Raw genomic sequence first — 22,635 nt, forward strand, 5'->3', positions numbered from 1 at the left:
ACTTTTGCTTCTTAGCACTAAGATATATTTTAGTTAAAGAGTTTATTTAAATCAAAATTCATACCATTGTCATTATTTGTGTTAAATTAGATTTTAAGAGATACAGTAGTTCTCCCAGAAATGTAAATCATTTACTCGTCCAAACCCATATGGGTGTCTTTTTCTGTGGAACATTTCTGTGGAACATTTTTCTGTATTTATCCATGCAATGAAAGTAAGTGGTGTCCAAAACAACATTAGACTGCACTGACTTTCATTGTAAGGATAAAAAGATACTGAATAAATATTAAAAATGATTATTTTTTTATGTCGTCTTTTGTGTTCTGCAGAAAAATAAGAAATATTTTCTTAACAACATAAGGCTGAGTAAATCATTTATATTTTTTGATAAACTGTCCCTTTAATAATCACCTCATGTTACTTCTTTATTTTAAAACCACTAATCCAAAACAAAACAGTTAATGATCCCAAACCACTTAGATTAACATGATTGATGAACATGATCCTTAAAGGAAACTTTGCATGACAATGAGTATCATAATTAATTAAAACATATTGTTGTGTAATTAAATCAATCCTTCAAGTAATGCACTGTGATTAGTACAGTCCTCTAAATATTACAGTTTAGCCAAGTTGCATTTGAAACTTGGGACTTATTTTTGGTTTAATTTAATCATGGTTAGTGGTTTGGTTTGGTGTGTTGGTTGAGTGGTTTGGTTTGGTTTAGTCTCCATTAACATGATCCTTAATGGAAACACTGAATGGCAATGAATGCCATAATTAATGAAACACAATCAATCCTTAATGTAATGCACTGTGGAAATTACCATCAGCCATACATAGTCCTCTAAATATTACAGTTTAGCTGAAGTTGCATTGGAAGCTTGGGACTCATTTTTTGGTCTAATTTGATCGTGGTTAGTGGTTTGGTTTGGTGTTTTAGTTTTTAGTTTTGGTTTAACCTGATCCTTAATGGAAACATTGAATGGCAAACAATGCTTTAATTAATGAAATATGTTGTTGTGTAATCAAATCAATCCTTAAAGTAATGCACTGTGGAAATTACTCATACAGCAATAAGTGCATTATATTATTTTAAACATTACAGTTTAGCCAAAGGGACTCATTTTTTGGTCTAATTTGATCGTGGTTAGTGGTTTGGTTTGATGTTATGGTTGAGTGGTTTGGTTTGGTTTAGAGTCTGTTAACATGACTGTTAATGGAAACACTGAATGGCAATGAATTTCATAATTAATGAAACATGTAATTAAAGGAATCCTTGAAGTAATGCACTTTGAAGATTACCCATACAACAATAAGTGCATAGAGTTTAGCCAAAGATTCATTTGAGGCATGGGACATTTTTTGGGCTAATCTGATTGTGGTTAGTGGTTTGGTTTGGTTTAGTGTGCCGTGACGGCAGCTCCAGTGCCTGACAGTCTCAGCGATCAAACTGATGAGAAGTGACCAGACCGTGCAGCCTGCAAACAGGCCATCACTCTCTGTTCTGAGAGGAGGCCCAGCCATCAAACATGACAGCAATCGTTGCTTTGATTAACCCTTGTGATTCCCCTGCACCCCATCCCCCCCGTTCGGGCAGTGATTGAAGTGTCCGTGCTCGGACGTGGCACCTCTGCTCTAAACAGCCCGAGCCATCAAGCTCTCAGGTGTGGATGGGAAGCGTCAGCTCTCCCGTGCAGCACAACGGGCGCGAGCCGACAGCGTACCAGCCCCTGCCCACCATCTCGCTGCCAGCGCTGCCAGCTGCCAAGCCAGTGTTGACCTTTTTACCCCTGCGTTGTCCTGTCAGAACCCGACACACCATGTCTGACAGTAACGAGGGAAGAAAAGGACATGGATGTTGATGCCCGGCCTCCAAAATTAAATGGAATTAGCCATTTCAGCTGTATGGACGTCACATTAAGCAGGCATGAGCAAGAGAGCTAGGCAAATTTAGACGCAGAGGTGGGGTGGAGAGGGGCTTCTGCATGGCAGACAGGATTAGTATAATTAGAGAGGAAATGACAGGTTAATTGGATCGGATGGGAGTGGAATTTGTTTTGGTAGATCCATGATGAGACAAGAGACATGCTGAGAATTTTTTTTCACTCAAAATTTTCCCATGATCAGCCTTTTCGCCTTTCGTTCAGTCTTATGTACATAAATCAGATGAAGGGTCTTTAGAGTAAACATCAAAATTGATCTTGTTTGCATTGTAAATGCACACTCCAGATCTTATTGTGATCGGTTTATTGTTGCATGTTATTCCAAAGAATAACTTTGAATTTGTAATCCCTAAAATTGCATGAAATGGAAATTCAAATCTGATTCATCCACGCATATGTTTTCATCTTATTTATCGTATTGTAAAAAAAACAAAAATGCAGGCATACACTATGAGATGTAGGTTAGACTACAATTACATTTAGAGTGTTTTCACAACACGTCATCAGTCGGCCATATTGGCGGCACTGAACTGAACGAAACTTGCATATTTTGTTGATTATTGCTGCTGAAAAAGGTCAGTTATTGTCATGTTTTGAAGTACTATAGACTGCCAAAAGGTATAACAAATCAAGGAAAAGAGTGCAAAAAGAGGAACAAAGGCCATTTGTGGTTGGCCAAATTGAACAAGGATTATCAGGGCAAGAATCTTGACAACATTCATGTTTGTTCTTATCATTTCCAGTCAGATAGGTGAAATATTAGGCTAATATCTTAATTAATACTGCTTGTACGTATCTTTACCACCTGTTAACTTTAGTTTGTCAAACAGTTGTGCCCTTTCCTGCTCACTAAGTCCTTCTTTATATGATTTAGCAGCTTCCATACATTTTCCCATGGTTTAGACAGCATGAATTAGAAGAATAACATATTCATAGTTCACAATTCATAGTGCAATCCATGCTGTTGTTTACATCCGAGTATCGCCAATATGGCCACACATCCAGGTAACTGACCAAATCATCACTTTATATCGAGTTTACTTTTCACTGTGTAATTTAGTTTATTAAAATACATTTAGAATTGCCCCAAAATTCAAGATAAGGGGGCAAACACGCCCCTGTATGACTTTCAAATGTATTTTATATTTATATCATCTTATATATTTAATATGAGACATAAAGAGTGACATTTTTCTTCAAATGTCAGTATTATTGCAAATGTGATATTAATTTCATGAACAGCTAAATAAACAAGAAGTTAATATTATTAAGCGACTTACATTTTTGAATCAGGTTACTGTTTCAAAGCCATAGCAGAACTGTTTTACGTCTCAGAGCAACACACTATGGTGCTTCTTACTAAATCAGTCAGCCGTTTGAACAAATCAGTTGAATGAATGACTCAGTGACTTACTCAAGCGGTGATTTACCGCCACCTACTGGCGATTTTATCGACAAAATTCCAGAAAATATTGTGGCTTTACTTTTCTGCTATCATTCAGGCCATGAGAGCTATTGGATAATGTTAACCAATATTAAAACAGGCTTTTTATTTTGTCTTTTTTTTAGCAAACTTGAATTCAGAGTTGGCTCCGTTCTCATATGTAATGCCCAGTTTTCACAATCCAACAATTCCAGATGGAAAAAATCCATCCAAGTGTCTCATATTTTTGAGCATTAGGTGTTTATTTACTGATGGTAAAAGAGGAATTCAAATGCTGGTGTGATACAGAAGAACTGAGACTTCCAGTACAGTGTTATTTCTCAGAGCAGTGATATTCTCCTGACCTTTCCATACAACTGTCTCTCCCTGATGGCACACTGCACCGAATGTTTTTCATCCTGTGAACTTTACACGCTTAAATGTTAAAGGTTTACAACCAGAACATTTTCTAAAGGTGTAGCGTTATTCAGAGATGAACGGCGGAATCAGATCCACTCAAATCTCCCTCAAACGCACACTGGTGTGCGCAGTGCCACGAGTAAGGTCACATCCACTCTGCATCCTTTGACGCCCGCTGAGACAGCTTCTAAGTGAGCGTGTTTTTCTCTCTAACATATGCTGCTTAGCAGCCGTCAGAGGGTCTACAGCATCGCCCGAGGGGCCTCAAAGGTCAGGCAGCCAGCTTTGTCGGCCACCAACGCAGCACCTCCAGCTAGAGATTTGTGAACCTCTTCACTTTTATTATTAGCACCACTGGAGCATATGCATTTGCCCAGTTGAGCTGAGTGTTCCTGAAAGGTTAAGGGTGGAAAAAAATAAGAAAACCTGCCCTCTGGCTGAGCACACTTTATAATTTCAGAGTATGGCTTTTTTTTTTTTTAAGAAAAGGTCTACATGAGACAAAGATCTAAAAAGCCAGCACAGCCATGTGTAGGCATTTTTCGCATACTTTAAAAATACTTCAGTATAAATAGTGCATAAAAACACTATTTAATCAAATTTTTGGTTACATTTTTCTAGGGAAAAAACATAGGAATTTCACTATGCAGTAAAAGAACTTGCTAAATGTTTATTATATTTTTGGTTTGTGTTTTCTTAAGATTCTTTCCAAGTGGTTGTGAGGGGAAATGGATTTTTGCATGCCAGAAACATCAATCAGGTTCTGTGCAGCTTCAGAGTGAATGACACAGCTAACATTGAGTAAGTAACATTATTTTACAAACAATATTTTTAACATTGCATTCTTTTTAAGCTCTCTGAAAACACAAAGATAATGTATGCAACATTTGTTTATGTTATCGCACTAATAAAGTATTTACCCTAAGCGAAAAAGCAGCTTATTATTTTTCATGCAATTCATTTTTCAGATGAAAGACCTGTTAGTGTTGAAGATACGCTCCTGCTTTGCCCTGCACCAATCATAAATGAGGCTGGAAAGTAGGTGCTATTTATTCTGCCTCTTTATATCTTAATGCATTGGTACCCTTGAAAAATTAGGGTCAATGTCATCTACAATTATTCTTATCAGTCAGTCTTCATGAAGCCTAACACATCGAGACAACAGGCATGTGGTGTAAAAAGCCCAAGATGAGCGTATAATTAGCCTCTCTGAGAGATTAGTCACCATGGGCTTGACCTGTGTGAAAAGTTTCCAGTGAGTGTGCATGTTAGCCCAGGGCTCTGGTGGTTTTCTGGGCTGAGAGAGAAAAGAACAGACAGTGAAATACAGAGCCGCTCGTATCCACATCAGCCAGAGCAGAGCCCCAGAGACTCACTACCGGTTACTTTCCAGGCCTTCTACAACAAATGAGCTGCTGCTGGCGGCTCATTTCCCTGCAAGCCCTCTGAATAATTATGTGTACCGCCGGCTGTAGACACCTTGAGGATTTCATCTGTCTTGTTCTTGTCAGGAAGATTCTTTGAGATGCCAATGAAGGAGCGTCTCATGGCACCTTAAGCAAAACAAGGCTTTTTTTGTACTCTTGGTCAGTCTACATCACTACACACTGTATTGCGTTGCATTTGCTAATGTGACACAAAAACAGCTGGTGTTGATGTATCAATATTCAGCACTTTTTACATTCATTCAAAACTTTTGTGATTGAGTCATGTGTTCCTAGAAAGAATATTGTCATTTTTTTTATTAAAGCTCTCTAGAATACTCTGATTGGTCGACTGCGCCATCCAGCAGGCAGATATTTCTTAATATTCTTAGTAAGATTAATTAATAATATTATACTTTTTTTTATCAATCAGCTCATCCGGTAACTGAAACCAGCACTATTTTCATTTCTCTCGATTGCCACAGATTCTCTATCAGCTGTCTGAATTATTGATTATAGTAAAAATGACCTATATGACGTTATATTCAGTATTAATATTACTGCATATAATGAACTAAGTTTTTTTATTAGCTGAAGCTATAAGATAATATTCATGTATTTTGATCCAAAATACAGCAAAAGCAGTAAGTGCTTTCTATTTAAATATATTTTAAAATATAATTTACTCCTGTGATCAAAGCTAAATGTTCAGCATTATTACTCCAGTCTTCAGTGTCACATGATCCTTCAGAAATTATTCTAATATGCTGATTTGCTTATATATATATTATTATTATTATCAATATTTGAAACAGTCTAGAGCATTTTTTTCTGGATTCTTTGATGAATAGAAAGATCCAAAGATCAGTATTTATCTGAAATAAAAAGCTTTTGTAACATTATACATATTATATTAATATACCATTCAAAAGCTTGGTTAGTCAGTAGAATTTATTTTTTTCTTTTGGGAAAGAAATTATAGAAATTAATACTTTTATTTAGCAAGGATGCTTTAAATTGATCAAAAGTGATGAAAAAGACATTTATAATGTAACAAAAAATTTGTATTTCAGATAAATGCTGTTCTTCTGAACTTTCTATTCATCAAAGAAACCTGAAAAAAATCAGCTGTTTTCAACTTAATAATAATAATAATAATAAATGTTTTTTGAGCAGCAAATCAGAGTATTGGAATAATTTCTGAAAAGTCATGTGACTGGAGTAATGATGCTAAAAATTCAGCTTTGAAATCCCAGGAATAAATTACATTTTAAAATATTTTTTAAAAAGATAAGTTATTTTAAATAGTAAAAATATTCCAAAATTGTACTGTTTTGCTGTACTTTGGATCAAACAAATGCAGGCTTTAAAAAACATTTAAAAACGTTTGACTGGTATAGTGTTCCCCTAATTATAGTAATTTTTACTGTTTTAAATTTTATTTTTTAGTTTTCTGTTTTAATTTTAACTTTGGTTGAAGTTTTATTTTTTTATTATTAATTATCTGCTTTTGTCTTTTTTTATATTTTTATATACTTTTAATATATATCTAGTACATTTAAATTTCTAAATTTTATTCCAGTTATTTTCTAAGTCAATATTTCTAATATAATTTTAATATGTGTAATGTAATATGTATAATTTTATTTTATTACAGATTTATTACGAACGTCGGAAACAATTTCAGTAGTTTTAGTTTTTAGTAAACGAATGAAAATATTTAGTTACAGCAGCAGAACATGAGAAAGCGAGAGTTGTGTATTGGCAAGATGATGTTTATTTTTGCAGTGACATTTCTGGATACCATCATGTGGTATTAGAGGTTGATTTAGTGATTACTGAATTAGATTAGTCTAGGTCTCTCAATAGTCAGCCAGATGTTGTATGTATTCATAGGAAAAACGGAGATGAAAAATTCCATCATAATCCAGTTACAAGAGGGGTGGAATTATTCAAACTAATTAGAGTCCGCGGAGAGTCACATGATATTAAAAATGCCATCCTGTTATCCAAACTTTGATTTTGTAGTCTAATAAGACCAATTAAAGGGATAGTTCATCCAAAAATGAAAATTCTGTCAAACAACGGTTTGGAACAACATGAGGGTGAGTAAGTAATGTGTTCATTCTCTTTCGAAGGGTGAGAAAAGGCGATTTTGGGGCAAAGTCTCCCGTCTCCTTCTTCTCTGTATCCACATCTTGTGAGACGAAGCTGTCAGTGCTGTCACCTAAACGCGTGGTGACTGAGTGGCCTCCTGAAGTCGTGCTCAAAAAGAGCCAGCCGTTTCCTGATTGATGGAAAATGAGATGGATCTGTCACTGGACCCCCCTCCGCCCAACCCCCTGTTATCCTGTTGTGCCCCCTTTCAGCCCATCCCCCATCCTGCCAACAGAGTGGCACTGGAAGGGGTGTGCAGGACCGACAGAGAGGAGACGGGGCAATACCCCTTCAGTAACTTATTTTCAGCTCCGTCTTCTCCCCCACCAAAGCAGAAGAAGAGGGGTCGCCTAAATCAAGAAAGCTGAGACTTTTTCCGGCATAGCAGTGCTCTGAACGCCCATGGTACAGCCAAACATGGCAGCAGCCCTGGTGTTGGGAAAAAATCAATTTTTGAGAAAGTTGTCAGGGGGGAAATGGACATGGCATTGTCAGTTTTGATGTCCATAAGCATGTCTGCATAGACTGTTATCAGTCACATGTCAAACTCTTTTTAAAATTTTGTAACATTTTGTTTTACTGAAGATTTTATCCATTTTAAATATCATCAGCCTAATCAGAAATCCTGTCTAATCAGTTTCTCCAGTTCCTTTTTGCTCATTGTTTGCATTTTGGCATATGAAAACATTTTTTTTTACGCTTATCAGTCAAGTTCCTGTGCCTGCATGCTTTCAGCCCACTGAGGGTCATGTTGTTATCTATCAAAAGGAATGCGTTGGAAGTCGTTCAGGCAGCTGTGGGAAACACACATTAACCACTCACTTTTTAATCCTTACTGCAGATTACAAATTTGAACAAGAAAATGCTGATCTTAATGGCTTTAATAATAACCCCATTACAAGCGCACACATGTCCATCTGAGGAATGCAATGAATATGCCTTTTCAGCAGGTGTGATTGTGTGTTTGTGTGTGTTACAGGGAGATATATCTGCAGGTTAGCATGAATGGAGGTGTATCCTACATCACAAGCTCAGTGCACATTACCACTACTGAATGTGTAGGTACATTTTTGTTCCTTTGTTAAAATCAGTTCTGCCTGTTAAAACATGAATGGTAGATTGGTGCGATAGTGATTCGGCCTCTCTGAATGTATATTTGACATTGCTGTTTGCTGTCTACTACTGTTTAGTTTTTTTCCCTCTTTTCTCTTACTTTTTCTTTTTCTCCTATGAGGTCTCCTCTGCTTTCTTTCATCAGAGGAGTCTGGTTTTGTCACGTAAGTTTAAATTAGCTGTGAAAAGACAAATTACATTGCTTGAAGCAACTATTTGCCTTCTTCTTCAGCTTCCTTACTTGGTCATTTGTGTTATGCCAGCAAATACTCATGAAGATGTGTGTGTGTCTCTGAGTGCAGTACGATGGGACCATCCTGCTCATCTCATTACTGGCTGTTTTCCTGTTGCTGGGTCTGGTGCTGATGTGGTGGTTCTGGCCTCTGTGCTGTACAGTGGTATGTCTTAAAGGTTGAAGCTGTTAATGTTGTCTGTGAAAATAGCATACAGCGCAATTGCGTTCACGGCGACCCGAGTGATCCTTTGCCGATCCCACTCCCCTTTCTCTTCACCCGATGCTTTCCTGTCTACACTTTAAAAAATAAAAAACACAATTTGTTGAGTCAGCTTAAAATAATTTGTTACCCTGCTGCCTTAAAATTTTAAGTTCAGTCAACTAAAATAAGTTTAGTCAACTTGAAATGTGAAGTTGTACTAAGTAACAACTTAGATATTTGTGTTTGCTAAACTTAACAGATGGGTAAGTAACCCAGCTGCCTTAAAATTTTAAGTTGATTCAAATGAAATATCTAATTTGTCACTTAGTATAATTTAACATTTCAAGTTGAATAAACTTTTCTTGAGTTGACTGAACTTAAAATTTTAGGGCAGCCAGGTTACAAATTATTTTAAGCTGACTCAGCAAATTGTTTTTTACAGTGTACTCTCCATTGTACTGTACAAATAAAGAAATAAAAGGCAATAAATAAAATCTTAAAAAAAAGAAGCTATTAATGTTAACAATTAACATTTACAGTGGCCCCAAAATGTATTGGAGCAATCAAACATCACATTTTTCAACCAAAATCTTTGAAATTTGTAACAACAATACCAATAACAACAACAACAATGACAACAACGGCAATAATAATAATAATAATAGCAATAATAACAATATTTATTATTATTATTATTATTATTATACACAAATAAACAATAAAGCATGCATTTATTTGTGTTATTCACAGTTAAACAATAATTTAACAATATTGGTATAATAACAACGACAACAACAATAATAATAATAATCATCAACATCATCATCATCATCATTTTATTTACCAATACTGATATAATAATATTAATACTACTACTACTACTAATAATAATAATGTTGCTTTTGTAGTTGCTATTTGTATAATAATTAAATAATACAATAATTAAATAATAATAATAATAATAATGTTGCTTTTGTAGCTGTTATTGGTATAATAATAGTAAATAATAATAATAATAATAATAATAATGTTGCTTTTGTTGTTATCGGTATAATAATAGCAAATAATAATAATAAATGCTTATTTGTGTTATTTACACATTAAATATAATAATAATATTAACAATAATAATAATAAAACCAATATTGATCATAATTATTACAGACAAAATAATAATATAATAATAGCAGAAATAACAGAAATTAACAGAAATAAATAAGGACTAAACAATGTCAGTACATTATTATTATTTATAAATCATGCATTTAGTTATGTTATTTACACACTCAAACAATAATTTAACAATATTGGTTTATTAATAATAACAACAACAATAATAATAATAATAATAATAATAATGTTGCTTTTGTAGTTGTTATCGGTATAATAATAATAATAATAATAAATGTTGTTTTAAATCATGTTTATTTGTGTCATTTACACACTCAATGATTTAACAATGGCAGTATAATAATAATAATAATTATTATTATTATTATTATTATTACTGTTAATAATAATAATTATTATTATTATTATTATGCAAAAATAAATACGGATTAAACAATGTCAGTATATTGTTATTATTATTTATAAATCATGCATTTATTTATGTTATTTACACACTCAAACAATAATTTAACAATATCGGTTTAATAATAATATTATTATTGTTTTTAAACATTTATTTGTTATTCTTACCCTCAAACAAAGATTTAACAATGTTTCTACTTTCCTCTAGTGTTATATGCAATGTAATGCTTTTATACTTTAATACTTTATACTGTACTGATTATTATAGTGCTATTTATACTGTACAGCTCTTAGCTTAGATTACATTCTTTCACTGGAAATTATTTTTCTTTTAGGTCATCAAGGAAGTGCCTCCACCCCCTCCCCCTGAGCCTGTGAGTCCAACTCCTCCTAACCTCATTTTGTGCCTGTTTGTGTATGTGTGTGTTTGTGTGTGTTTAGGCACAACCATATACCAAATGAACCATGGAAATTTAGAGCAGATATGAATCAGGGCACAAAGAAAACAGACTGCAAATGATAAAACGAATAACTCTTATAAGCCAAATCCAGCGTGCCCTAGAAATGGCATCATTCCTTATAATCCACATTCCCTAATGCTGCCAATATCAGCTGCTGGCTGTGAGCGCAGCTACTTTGCAGAACTGTCTGTCACCATTTAAGGGCATTTTCTATGCCACGGCCGTGTAAATAAAGACAAGTGAGCAGTGAAAGTGGACACAGCGGGGACCAACCCTAGGATGACTGAATAGCAAAATTCAGAGAAAAGCGCTCATAATGATCCTCTTGTGTTTGCTTTGTTCCCAGAGGTCAAAGGCAAGCAGTCACTGAGGCTGATGGGAAATAAAAGAGCTTTGTGGAAATGGCTTTAGAGTGTGCATCTGTGCTTCTTAACACTGAGAGCGCAAACAAGGCGCTCTGTCTCTAAAGCTTCCCTTTGATTTGGAGACACAATGTGGTCGCTACTTTCGTGGTCGCTACTTTGACCGTGTCTTTGTGTTTATTCTATCTGTGTAAACTAATGAGTTGAGTATGCTAATAACAGAAAAAGAGCGTTGTTTTCAACATGACTTTAAAGTATAGTCATTTTATGCTAATTATTAAAGTTTTATGTGCTCAACAGGAGTCTGATGATGAAGATGGCATGCCTAAAAAGAAATGGCCTACTGTAGATGCATCCTACTATGGAGGAAGAGGAGTCGGTGGAATCAAAAGAATGGAGGTGATGCATGTTCTTGTACACAGTGTGTGTGAGCTTTATATAGGGTGTCTTGATCATAGGTTAACACAGGCTATGGGGGGATGAAGACCACACATGATGAGTGATGTTATGAACCCTCAAGGCACTAGAACACATCACTGTGACCTTAAATGCTCCCTGTCTGCCTGGTGCCAAAACTAGATCATGTGACAGCACAGGACATGCTGACGCCTGTAGATTTACTCCTGTAATTTGCAAAGGTAGCAATATTGGACGTGCATTATTGTTCTTTGTAAAATATAGACCTTTGTCAAGGTTACAGTGCATATTACTTGTTACGTGCGCTACTTAAAGGGATAGTTCACCCAAAAAATAAAAATTCTGTCATTAATTACTCTCATGTCGTTCCAAACTCATAAGACATTTGTTTATTTTTGGAACACAAATTACAATATTTTTTTTTTAAAAATGCGAGAGCTTTTTTAATTTGTGTTTTGAAGATGAACAAAGGTCTTACGGGTTTGGAACAACATGAGGGTGAGTAATTAATGACAGAATTTTCATTTTTGGGTGAACTATACTTTTAAAAACACTGGTGTTAATGCAAGCTTGTGTGTTTTTTGCTCTGTTGGTCTTAGGATCATTGAAACACGCAAGCCTTTCCACTGCCCCAAGGAATATGTATGAATGGCCACTAATACAGCTTCTATATATTGTTTTCATGTGGAAACTACCATTTTTCCATAGTCTTATTAGTGGACTGTGTTCCTGTGGTCTTTAGGTGCGTTGGGGGAACAAGGGCTCTACGGAGGAAGGAGCTAAACTGGAGATGCCAAAGAATGCTGTAGTGAAAATGCCTGAAGATGAATATGAGCCTTATGAACCCAAACTTAGAAATCCGTATGGGCGCAGACCTGCCCATCATAGAAAGTGGTACAGTCCTATTAAGGTATATGCGTTTTTTTTTTCCCCGTAGAATTGAATATGAACTCATCTGTATTCACTAAATTATCATTCTGAAATATCAGTTAGATGTAGAAAGAAACACTATAATAGCTCAGTATTTTAAAGGTTTTTATATAACAATTCAGTTCTATGTGTTTTAGGGGAAACTGGATGCTTTGTGGGCCCTTTTCCGTCGAGGGTACGACCAGGTGTCACTCATGAGACCTCAGCCCGGAGATCAGGTATGACCATGAGCACATTCAACTTGCAGATATACCAATACAGATCAATAATCCCTCCTGATGCATAATTGTGCTTTGATATTATGTATAAAATTTCCATTTTTCATAGTGACTTTATCGTATTGATTCTTTGAATAAGCTGCTCTTTTGAATGACTGAATCCACCTCCAGTTTGTTATTCTGTGATATGAAAAGTGTTTATGTGAAATATCAAAGTTCAAGTATCTAATTTTTTTAAAATCTCTCAGAGCAAATGTTTCTAGTGTGTGATTTTTTTTTTTTTTTTTTTGACCAGTCAAAAGTTTTTGAACTGGTCAAAAAATATTTTTAAGGTTTTTTTAAAGAAGTCTCTTCTGCTCACTAAGCCTGCATTTATTTGATCCAAAGTACAACAAAAACAGTCAAATTTTAAATATTTTTACTATTTAAAATGACTGTTTTCTATTAGAATATATTTAAAATTATATTTAGAATACATTTGAATTCCTGTGATTTCAAAGATGAAATTTTAACATTAGTCCCATGATCTTTCAAAAATCATTATATTCTGATTTGCTAAAAAAACGTTATATTTCAGATAAATGCTGATCTCTGGATCTTTATATTCATCAAAGAATCCTGAAAAAATGTACTCAACTGTTTTAAGTATTGATAATAATAATAATAATAATAATATATTTATATATCTATAGAAACATTTCCTGAGTACCAAATCATCATATTGATTTCTGAAGGATCATGTGATGCTGAAGTAATGGCTGCTGAAAATTTAAAAATCTGTGATTTCCCATCACAGAATTACATTACTTTATAAAATATTTTAAAATACAAAAGTTATTTCAAAATTCAAAAAATAATATTTCATAATATTACTGTTTTGAATACATGGAGCAATGGTGAGCATAAGAGACTTGATTACTTATGATTAAATTGTAATCAAATTTGATCCAAAGTTTGTGGGTTCTTCATAAATCTGTGCTTACTGGGTGCTGCCATAGAAGGAAACCGAGGCAGCTTGCTTGTTTTTGGAACACAGCTGTTATGACATTCCCATCCTTTCTAAGCATGCTCAGTAGCCGGGACAGGAAATAGCAGTCTAATTATGCTGCTTTTAATTCCTCCTCACATGGAGCAGTGGCGTGTCCGAGCACAGTCTCTCATTCTCTTGTGCCTTTTGTAAGAGACGTCCCTCAGTGTCTGAGCCCTGTTCTCTGCACCCTGCATTATTCCATCAGCACAAGCTGTGTCATGGCAACACATCTGTGTGTCTATGAAAGGCATCTTTTTATGTGGGCCGCAGTGTCGCGGACTGTACAGTATGATCCCATTGACACGGGCAGGCTATAGCTCCGTTCCCACTGTAGATGGGCCGATCTGATTTACTTTGGTTTAATTCTTCATGCTCCATAATGGACCGCTTGTGTGAGGGACTGCCAGTGTCCAGCTGCTCAGTGCACTTTGCATGAGCTCTAGAAGGTGCTGGTAAAGGCAGCATACTCTGTAAAGGACAGGGTTTGGGTGGAAACAGCTGTGCTATTCAGGGAGATTCGGGGTGTAGTTGTGTGTTTCATGCCCACCTGCAGCAGACAGCAGACACAAACAACTCGCTGTGCCCAAACAAGACCTCTGCTCAGCTATAGACGGCCTAATCTGTATATTATTCCACTTCTTTCTCTTTATAACTCATCTTGTTTTGCATTTCGTAGCTGTGACTGATTCACTGTCTCCTCCATCTCTGTATCCTCTTTGTGTTTTCCTCTGTTTCTGTTCCTACCAAAGAGCCTCTTATGTGTATGGTTCTGGTCTTGGAGAGTTCCAAGATGGACTGCAACTACACAGACTATCATTGTATTGATATTCGTCAAACACATTGGTTAAGGTTTTGTTCGGAACTAGTTCACATCTTTCTACCTTTATAACACAAATTTCAATGTGTAATTTGTTCCAAGCTTCTTAAGTTAATTCAGCAGACTCATTTGAACATTTAGTTTGAGGATTTTAGCATATAAATCTGTATTATTGTTACTTTTTATATATTTTAAAGGCATTTTAATTTACCTTGCAGTGTTATATTTTGAAAACCTTTGCATATCTATTTGCATACTTAAAAGGATTAGTTCACTCCTGATTTTAAATTTCCTGATAATTTATTCACCCCATGTCATCCAAGATGTTCATGTCATTTTTTCTTCAGTCAAAATGAAACTAAGGTTTTTGAGGAAAACATTCCAGGATTTTTTCTCCATATAGTGGACTTCAATAAGAGCCAATGGGTTGAAGGTCCAAACTGCAGTGCAGCTTCAAAGGGCTCTACATGATCCTAGCTGAGGAATAAAGGTCTTATCTAGCAAAACGAGCTAAAAAAAAAAAAAAAGAAATTGACAAATTGTGAAAAAGTCTCACAGTGTTTGGATGTGGTCATATATTAAAGGGGTCATGAACTGCCTTTGGTTTGTACTTTGTATTGTTTTCTGAGGTCTACTTATAATGTTATCAAGATTTTACATTAAAAAACACAATTATTTAGAAGTAATAGGCTATTTTCTGTCCTGTATTTATCCCCCTCAGCAGGACGCTCTGTTTAAATAGGCATGGCGGACTGTAGACTCGAAAGTAAACGCCCACTACTGTGATTGGCTAACAGCGTACATTCATTCCTCATAGATGGACGTGGCTGTGATTTAGGTTTAAAATGCATGAATAACTCAACAAATATAAAACGATCTGTAAGAAGAGACAAAGCAATAGTGACCTTGTAATGGAAACAGTTACTCACACTTTTGTTGTGACATCACTGTTGGATCCAATATAGGCGGCACAGCATTGTTTTTTAGTTTCAATCTTTTCGAAAATCCCGTCGAATTGTGTCGCTCTGGTTACTGACCTAACCTCAGTTTCCTGAGATAAGGGAACTAGCGTTGCATCATTGACACTGAGTAATTGTAAACGAGTCTGTGGTAAAAATGAAGTAAACAAAGGACAGAGTTCTTACTGATGCGGTCTGGAACTTAAATGAAGTTCATCCACTCTTTCTTAACGCTGGGATTAGAAGGAAGGCAATGCAAAGGCTCTTTTTTCCCCACAAATTGGCACTGCAGAGCATTCTGTTGTTTTCAGAACCATCTTTTTCATTTGGTTCCTGTGTAGACCTGCAGGTTCACCTCTCTGGTAAACATTATGCACGAATTGGTGGGTGAGGCTAAACAGGCAGTGATGTCAATCTTCTTCTGTGGAGGCATTGCTTATCTATACATAGGAACATTCCAAAAGCTGTCGTTTTGGCAGACTGCCTTCAATATAAGCTGTGTTTAGACTAACAACAAAGCTTTGAGTTCTGAAACGTACAGGATGTTTTTATAGTTCAATGATCTCTTATGTCAAAAGTCTAAGGCAATTTTGGCTTCTCAGTTCCTTACCCTTTAAAGGATTAGTTCAGTCCTGAATTAAAATTTCCTGATAATTTACTCACCCCATGTCATCCAAGATGTTCATGTCTTTGTTCAGTTGAAAAGAAATTAAGTTTTTTGAGGAAAATATTCCATTTCTCCATATAGTGGACTTCAGTGGAAGCCAATGGGTTGAAGGCCCAAATTGCAGTTTCAGTGCAGCTTTAAGGGGCTCTACATGATCCCAGGTGAGGAATAAGGGTCTTACCTAGTAAAACAATCTAAAATATATATATATATATATATATATATTTGAACCACAAATGCTCATCTTGCAATATGTTGACTTGACGCATTACATAATCATATCGGAAAGGTCACGTGCAATTAGTTCGTCGTCTATGTACTTCGGTTCAAAAGGTAGGCTAGGGCGAAAAACTCCATCTCATACGACATCGTTGTTTTACCTTTTTTTTAAAGCCCGTTTGACTTTCTTTGCACGTTCGCTTTGTAAACCCTGCATTGGTACTTCCGGCACGCCACATGATTATGTAAAGCACGAGGTCAAGCTAATGCAAGACAAGCATTTGTGGTTAAAAAGTACATACACTGTAAAAAAATAAAAAACACAATTTGTTAAGTCAGCTTAAAATAATTTGTTACCCTGCTGCCTTAAAATTTTAAGTTCAGTCAACTGAAATAAGTTTATTCAACTTGAAATGTTAAGTTGTACTAAGTAACAACTTAGATATTTGTGTTTGCTAAACTTAACAGATGGGCAAGTAACCCAGCTGCCTTAAAATTTTAAGTTGATTCAACTCAAATATCTAAGTTATCACGTTTAACATTTCAAGTTGAATAAACTTTGTTTGAGTTGACTGAACTTAAAATTTTAAGGCAGCCAGCTTACAAATTATTTTAAGTTGACTCAACAAATTGTTTTTTACAGTGTACATTTATTGTTTTTGTTTTTTTTTTGTTTTTTTTCAAGAAAATGACTAATCGTTTCACTAGATAAGACACTTCTTCCTTGGCTGGGATCGTCGCCCATTGAAGCTGCATTGAAACTGGAGAAAAATTCTTTATTTTTGACTGAAGAAACCATAGTTAACTTCAAAATACCACAGTTACTACAGTAATATATTGGTAATTATGAATTAGCCGCTACTGTAAAACTACTAAATAAAAAAGAATGAATAAAGATGACAGATTGTGAAAAATTCTCAGTGTTTGGAGGAGGTCACATACTAATATAAGTTCATTGTGATTATACTGTAAAAATCTAAAGCATTCTAGAAGAAACTACATTTACCATGGTAACATTTTGTAACGGCAATGCCAACAGCAAAACGACTCAGACATATAATTTAACTTGTGTACAACCAAACCCTGAAACCTATATTTACATAAAACATCATCAGTAATCTTTCGTTCTCTACTAAACAAGTCTTTGAACAATCTTAAATTTTGAATGAATGTTAAACATTAACATGTATAACCTGAGCTAATATGGGTCAAACTCTTTACCCACAGGCCTCAGTGCACACATTGTGATGCAGAGGTGACAGCCTTGCTTTATAGCTCACTTATAGTTGTTGTGTAAAGAAAGAAGCTCTTGTTGTTGAAAGTCTTTGTTTGGCCAGTTTACCAGCTTTACCTCCAAAGCCTAGCATCTTCCCCCTCACGTCTGAGTGCCATCTACAATTCACACAAAGAAACTCTGTGGAATAGAGAGTGTTTTTGTTTTGTTTCTCCTAATGACCCACAGAGCTGTAAAAGTTGCGACTAGAAAGACTCTGGTTAACAGAAGGAAGTGGCTTTTTAACATAATTTACGAGTCAAGGTGAATGACATGCTCCTCTGATTGTTCTCAGGGATTCCCCTCTTTGCGTTCGAGTCTAACGCTCACGTAACCAACGCTTGGTGGTCTGATTTAACAGCTTATTAAACAGAGAGCCCCATAACGTGACATGGGGCCCATTGGGCTGAGTTTTATTGTGATGGGCTATTGTCAGGTTGGTGGGGGGTGGCGGTGATTGATTCACGTCTGTCTGGCTGTGGGGCAAAGCCATCATTTTGCCAGTCGTGTGCGGCGAAAAGGACAATTTGGCGAGCAGCACAGCAACAGGCCTGCACAAGGGTGAGCATATGGGCTGAATGAGAATGGAGACTCATGAATACTCTGCAGATGTGGGTGGTGGGAGTGGGGAAGAGAAATCTGTCCATATGGTGTTTGAACTAGTGTGGATGGCCCCCAGCAGGCTACAGGCTTTACATCAGGGGTCTCAAACTCAAATTACCTGGTTGCCACTAGCAAGATGGTGCTGTCTAGCAAGGGTCCACTGAACGGTTGCAACAAATACAGGTGTTTTAACAACCATTAAAATGGTTTACAGACAACAATATTAGAAAACAGACCTTTCCATACATCTGTTTCATATTTATGCTGAACACTTCTGCATACTCAGTGAACTGACACCACCCTTATTACTACGCAATAGAAAGTCATATCCTATCTTACCTTTAGTCCTCTAGGACCCTTGAACAAAAGGAGGGAATCTCTCCTGTGACAATTTAGCTAGTGGTCTTTAAACTGTCCATCTGTTTGTCTGATAAGTGCTTGGAGACTGACTCCCCCCTTAACTGCTCTCCTTTCCACTCGAGTGAAAGTAATTTAAATGGAGTTTAGCAAGATCAGAGCAGGACACATATTAGTTCACGCTGTGCTTTTTTGTTGAAGGTGATTGTAACAATTGCTGTGGTGGTTGTAGAGACTGATTAGCCATGACTGCCATGCTAGGTAATATTTGACTGTTCATCATTTATCTATTTTTTAAATAAATTAGTATCTTACTCAATATTAAAATTATATACATTACCATTCAAAAGTTTGAGTTTGGTATTTTAAAATTAAATTAAATTTTAATTTAATTTAATTGTATTTTATTTATTTATTTTTTATTAAGAAATGAATACTCTTATTCAGCAAAAGATAAGAGTAGGTTTTGATTTGAGGTCAGTATTTTTATTTATTTTTATTATTTAATTTTATTATATTTTATGAGAAATTAATACACTTATTCAGCAAAGGATAAGAGAATTTGAGGTTTGAGGTATTTTAGTTTAAGAAATAATACTGTTATTCAGCAAAGGAACTTTGAAGTTTGAGGTTGGTATTTTTGTTATTTTATTTTAATATTTTATTTTATAAGAAATGAATACTGTTATTCAGCAAAGGAACTCTTTGAGGTTTGAGGTTGTTTTTTATTTTATTTTATATTTTATAAGAAATTAATACTTTTATTTGGCAAAGGATAAGAGTATATACTTTTATTCAGCAAAGGAACTCTGAGGTTTGAGGTTGGTCTTTTTGTTTTATTTTAGCTTATTTTATAAGAAATGTATACTCTTATTCAGCAAAGGAACTTTTTGAGGTTTGAGGTTGGTATTTTTATTTTATTTTATTTTATAAGAAATGAATTTTATTTATCAAAGGATAAGAGTATATGAAGTTTGAGGTATTTTATTTTATTTATTTTATTTTATTTTATTTTATTTTATTTTGTTTTATTTTATTTTATTTTATTTTATTTTATTTTATTTTATTTTATTTTATTTTATTTTGTTTTGTTTTGTTTTGTTTTGCTTTGTTTTATAAGAAATTAACACTCTTATTCACCAAAGGAACTCTTTGAGGTTTGAGGTCAGTATTTTTATGTCATTTTATTTTATTATTTTATTTTATCTTATTTTATAAGAAATGAATACTCTTATTCAAGCAAAGGAACTCTTTGAGGTTGTTTTTTTTAAGTATATATAGTAAGTATAGACATACACATACAGAGTATATTTTAGTATATTTAGCACATTTAAAATTTAAGCAAGTATCAAGACTCAACTATTTTCAACATTGATAATTGTTTTTTGAGCACAAAATCAGCATATTAGATTGATTTATGAATGATTATGTAACACTTAATGTCTTCTGAATGCCTTCTGAAAATTCAGCTTTGCCATCACAGGAACAAAATGCATTTGAAAATATATTAAAATACAGTTAGTTTTAAAAAATATCAGTTATTTTAAATGGTAATCATATTTTACAATATTAACGTTTTACTGTATTTCTGATCAAATAAATACAGCCTTGGTATGTACTTGCATTAATAGAAAGTAACCAAGAGCAATATTAGTAACTAATACTTATTTTGAATCTGAACATTTGTTTTATGAAATCCTGTGTAAAAGTTCAAGCAGGTTTTTTTTGTTACTTTGATTTCTAAATGTTTCATGTTTTGTAACCAAGTATACTGTGTTTGACGGAAAAAGACTGAGAGCTTTGCCTCCATTCAAGCACTTGCATATGAATACATTACTTTTATTAAGCCCTGACAAAAGTGGGTGTTGTAGTGGATCCTGAGTCATCCAGAGTTTCATTTTTTGCACCTAATGAAGCGTAAAGTGTGTTTTGAATGGCTTCGGTCAGTCCGTCCCAAAATTTGAACCCTCTCTGACGATTTCTCCTGAATGATCAGCCTTGCTGACAACAATGAATCACTTCATCTTGAAGAATGTAAGTTTTTCTCAGAGACCAACCCCTTGTTCCAACACCGTTTTCACAAATAGCTATTCTTCCCTAAGCGCAGCGCTGCAACTCTTCAACCCCACCCCCATGATTTTAGGGACAGAATTGCAGTTGACAGCTGAGTTTCTGGATGTCTGAAGTGCTGTGGGTTCATCTCCTGGGCATTTCAAGCAAAAGCTAGGAAGAGAACGCAGCCTAGGATCAGCTGTAGCGAGCTTTTGTTTTCGAATCCCACGCATTTCGCAGTGAACTTGTCACCTCTGGGGTTGAAAATACAACCTGTCCATCCATACACAATATGTAAAGAGCATGGGTTGTTTTATCCCCAGAAGTTATAGCGACTGATAGCAATGTAGTTTCAGCTTTGAACTGACAGCGATCCCACCATCTGTCCTGTTTCCACAGGGGCGATGCATCAACTTTACCCGGGTGAAAGCAGAGGAGCCAAGGTCACCGCCACACAGCAACTGTCCACTTCCACCTCCACCGCCCCCTCCAGACCATCAGCCACTCATGCGACCTCCGCCCAAAAGACCACCATCCCGGGGACCCTCCATCAACCGCTCACCCCCAGGACCTCCACCAGCCCGGGCACCCCCAGGCCCCCGCAGACCCCCTCCTTCACGACCCCCACCCTGCCCTGGGAACGGGCATTGAGAACAATGGAGGGCCTTAAAAACTCTGCCTTTAATTCAAATTTGTGATATTTACCAAAGCCACTGGTTTCCCACAGTTTCAAATTGACGAGTTTGTTTATTTGGAGTGAATGAGATGCGATTTGTTCCTGTTATTAACACAGGCACTGAAAGAGGACCTGCATGAAATTATTACACATGCAAAACTAATGATTTTTAAGGCACTTAAGAGCTTTGAATGTTGACTTTGGGTATTTGTATATCAGATTTTGCATGCGTTGGTTGGTTAGAGCTGGAGTAAGTACAGTATACATTATGCCCTGTTTTAATTTGTATCATAATATGAATTAGTCACATCTTTAAAAGGAAAATCAGATGTGTTGTGACTGCAGGGCAGTACAAACCACTAATTTATTTAGCCTTGGGTTCCTGGTTGGCACTTGAATATAAAATGACAGGGTGTTCACCACTGGTACAGGACACTCAGCATGATATTTTATGTAATATATATTGTGTTTTGCTTTATGGATCATGGTAATTAATAGTAGTCCTATACAGCAAGAAAACATTAATGTTATAATATTATGTTCATGGGTTGGACTCTAGGTGTTCTTATGCCTTCAAGAAAAACTGTATAAAATAAACCCATTGTCATTTTTTTCTCTCTCTCTATTCATATGAGATAAGTACAATAATGTTCACATTTTATGTAAATGTAGAAAAGCAAGGAATAATAATAAAGTATTCAGTTCTAAAATGTACAAGCTTAGGGTTTAGGCTTTATTCAAACCTATTTGCTCTGCTTTGAACATTTCTTTTCAAGTTCCTTTAAAAATGTACAGATAATTTACTCACCCCAAGATGTCATTCAAGATGTTCATGTCTTTCTTTCTTCAGACGTAAAAAAAATTGTTTTTTGAGGAAAACATTTCAGGATTTCGCTCCATGTAATGGACTTCTATAGTGCCCCCAAATTTGAAAATTTTTAAAATGCAGTTTAAATGCAGCTTCAAGGAGCTCTAAACAATCCCAGCCGAGGAAGAAGGGTCTTATCTAGGGAAACGATCAGTTATTTTAATTTTTTTTTTTTTTTTTATTACAGTTTATATAACTTACATTTTTACCTCAAATGCTCTTGTCTAGCTCTGTGTGGATTCAGTTTTTTCCCGGTCATGACAGTTAGAGTAT

General features: G+C 35.3%; 1 protein-coding gene across 1 annotated transcript in view; it reads left to right on the forward strand.

The window, feature by feature from the left end:
- Positions 1-22,188, forward strand: part of antxr1d (ANTXR cell adhesion molecule 1d) — a 29,779-nt gene extending 7,591 nt beyond the window's left edge. Inside the window, exons 10-18 of the mRNA XM_051125151.1 lie at positions 4,491-4,587; positions 4,756-4,827; positions 8,350-8,428; positions 8,786-8,881; positions 10,789-10,827; positions 11,577-11,675; positions 12,436-12,603; positions 12,761-12,841; positions 21,218-22,188. Of these exons, the coding sequence (XP_050981108.1) occupies positions 4,491-4,587; positions 4,756-4,827; positions 8,350-8,428; positions 8,786-8,881; positions 10,789-10,827; positions 11,577-11,675; positions 12,436-12,603; positions 12,761-12,841; positions 21,218-21,469 (983 nt within the window). The 3' untranslated portion in view covers positions 21,470-22,188. The remainder of the gene's footprint in view (positions 1-4,490; positions 4,588-4,755; positions 4,828-8,349; positions 8,429-8,785; positions 8,882-10,788; positions 10,828-11,576; positions 11,676-12,435; positions 12,604-12,760; positions 12,842-21,217) is intronic.
- Positions 22,189-22,635: the final 447 nt, after the last annotated feature.

Source organism: Labeo rohita, chromosome 13 (genome assembly GCF_022985175.1).
Source record: "Labeo rohita strain BAU-BD-2019 chromosome 13, IGBB_LRoh.1.0, whole genome shotgun sequence".
Taxonomy (NCBI): Eukaryota; Metazoa; Chordata; class Actinopteri; order Cypriniformes; family Cyprinidae; genus Labeo; species Labeo rohita.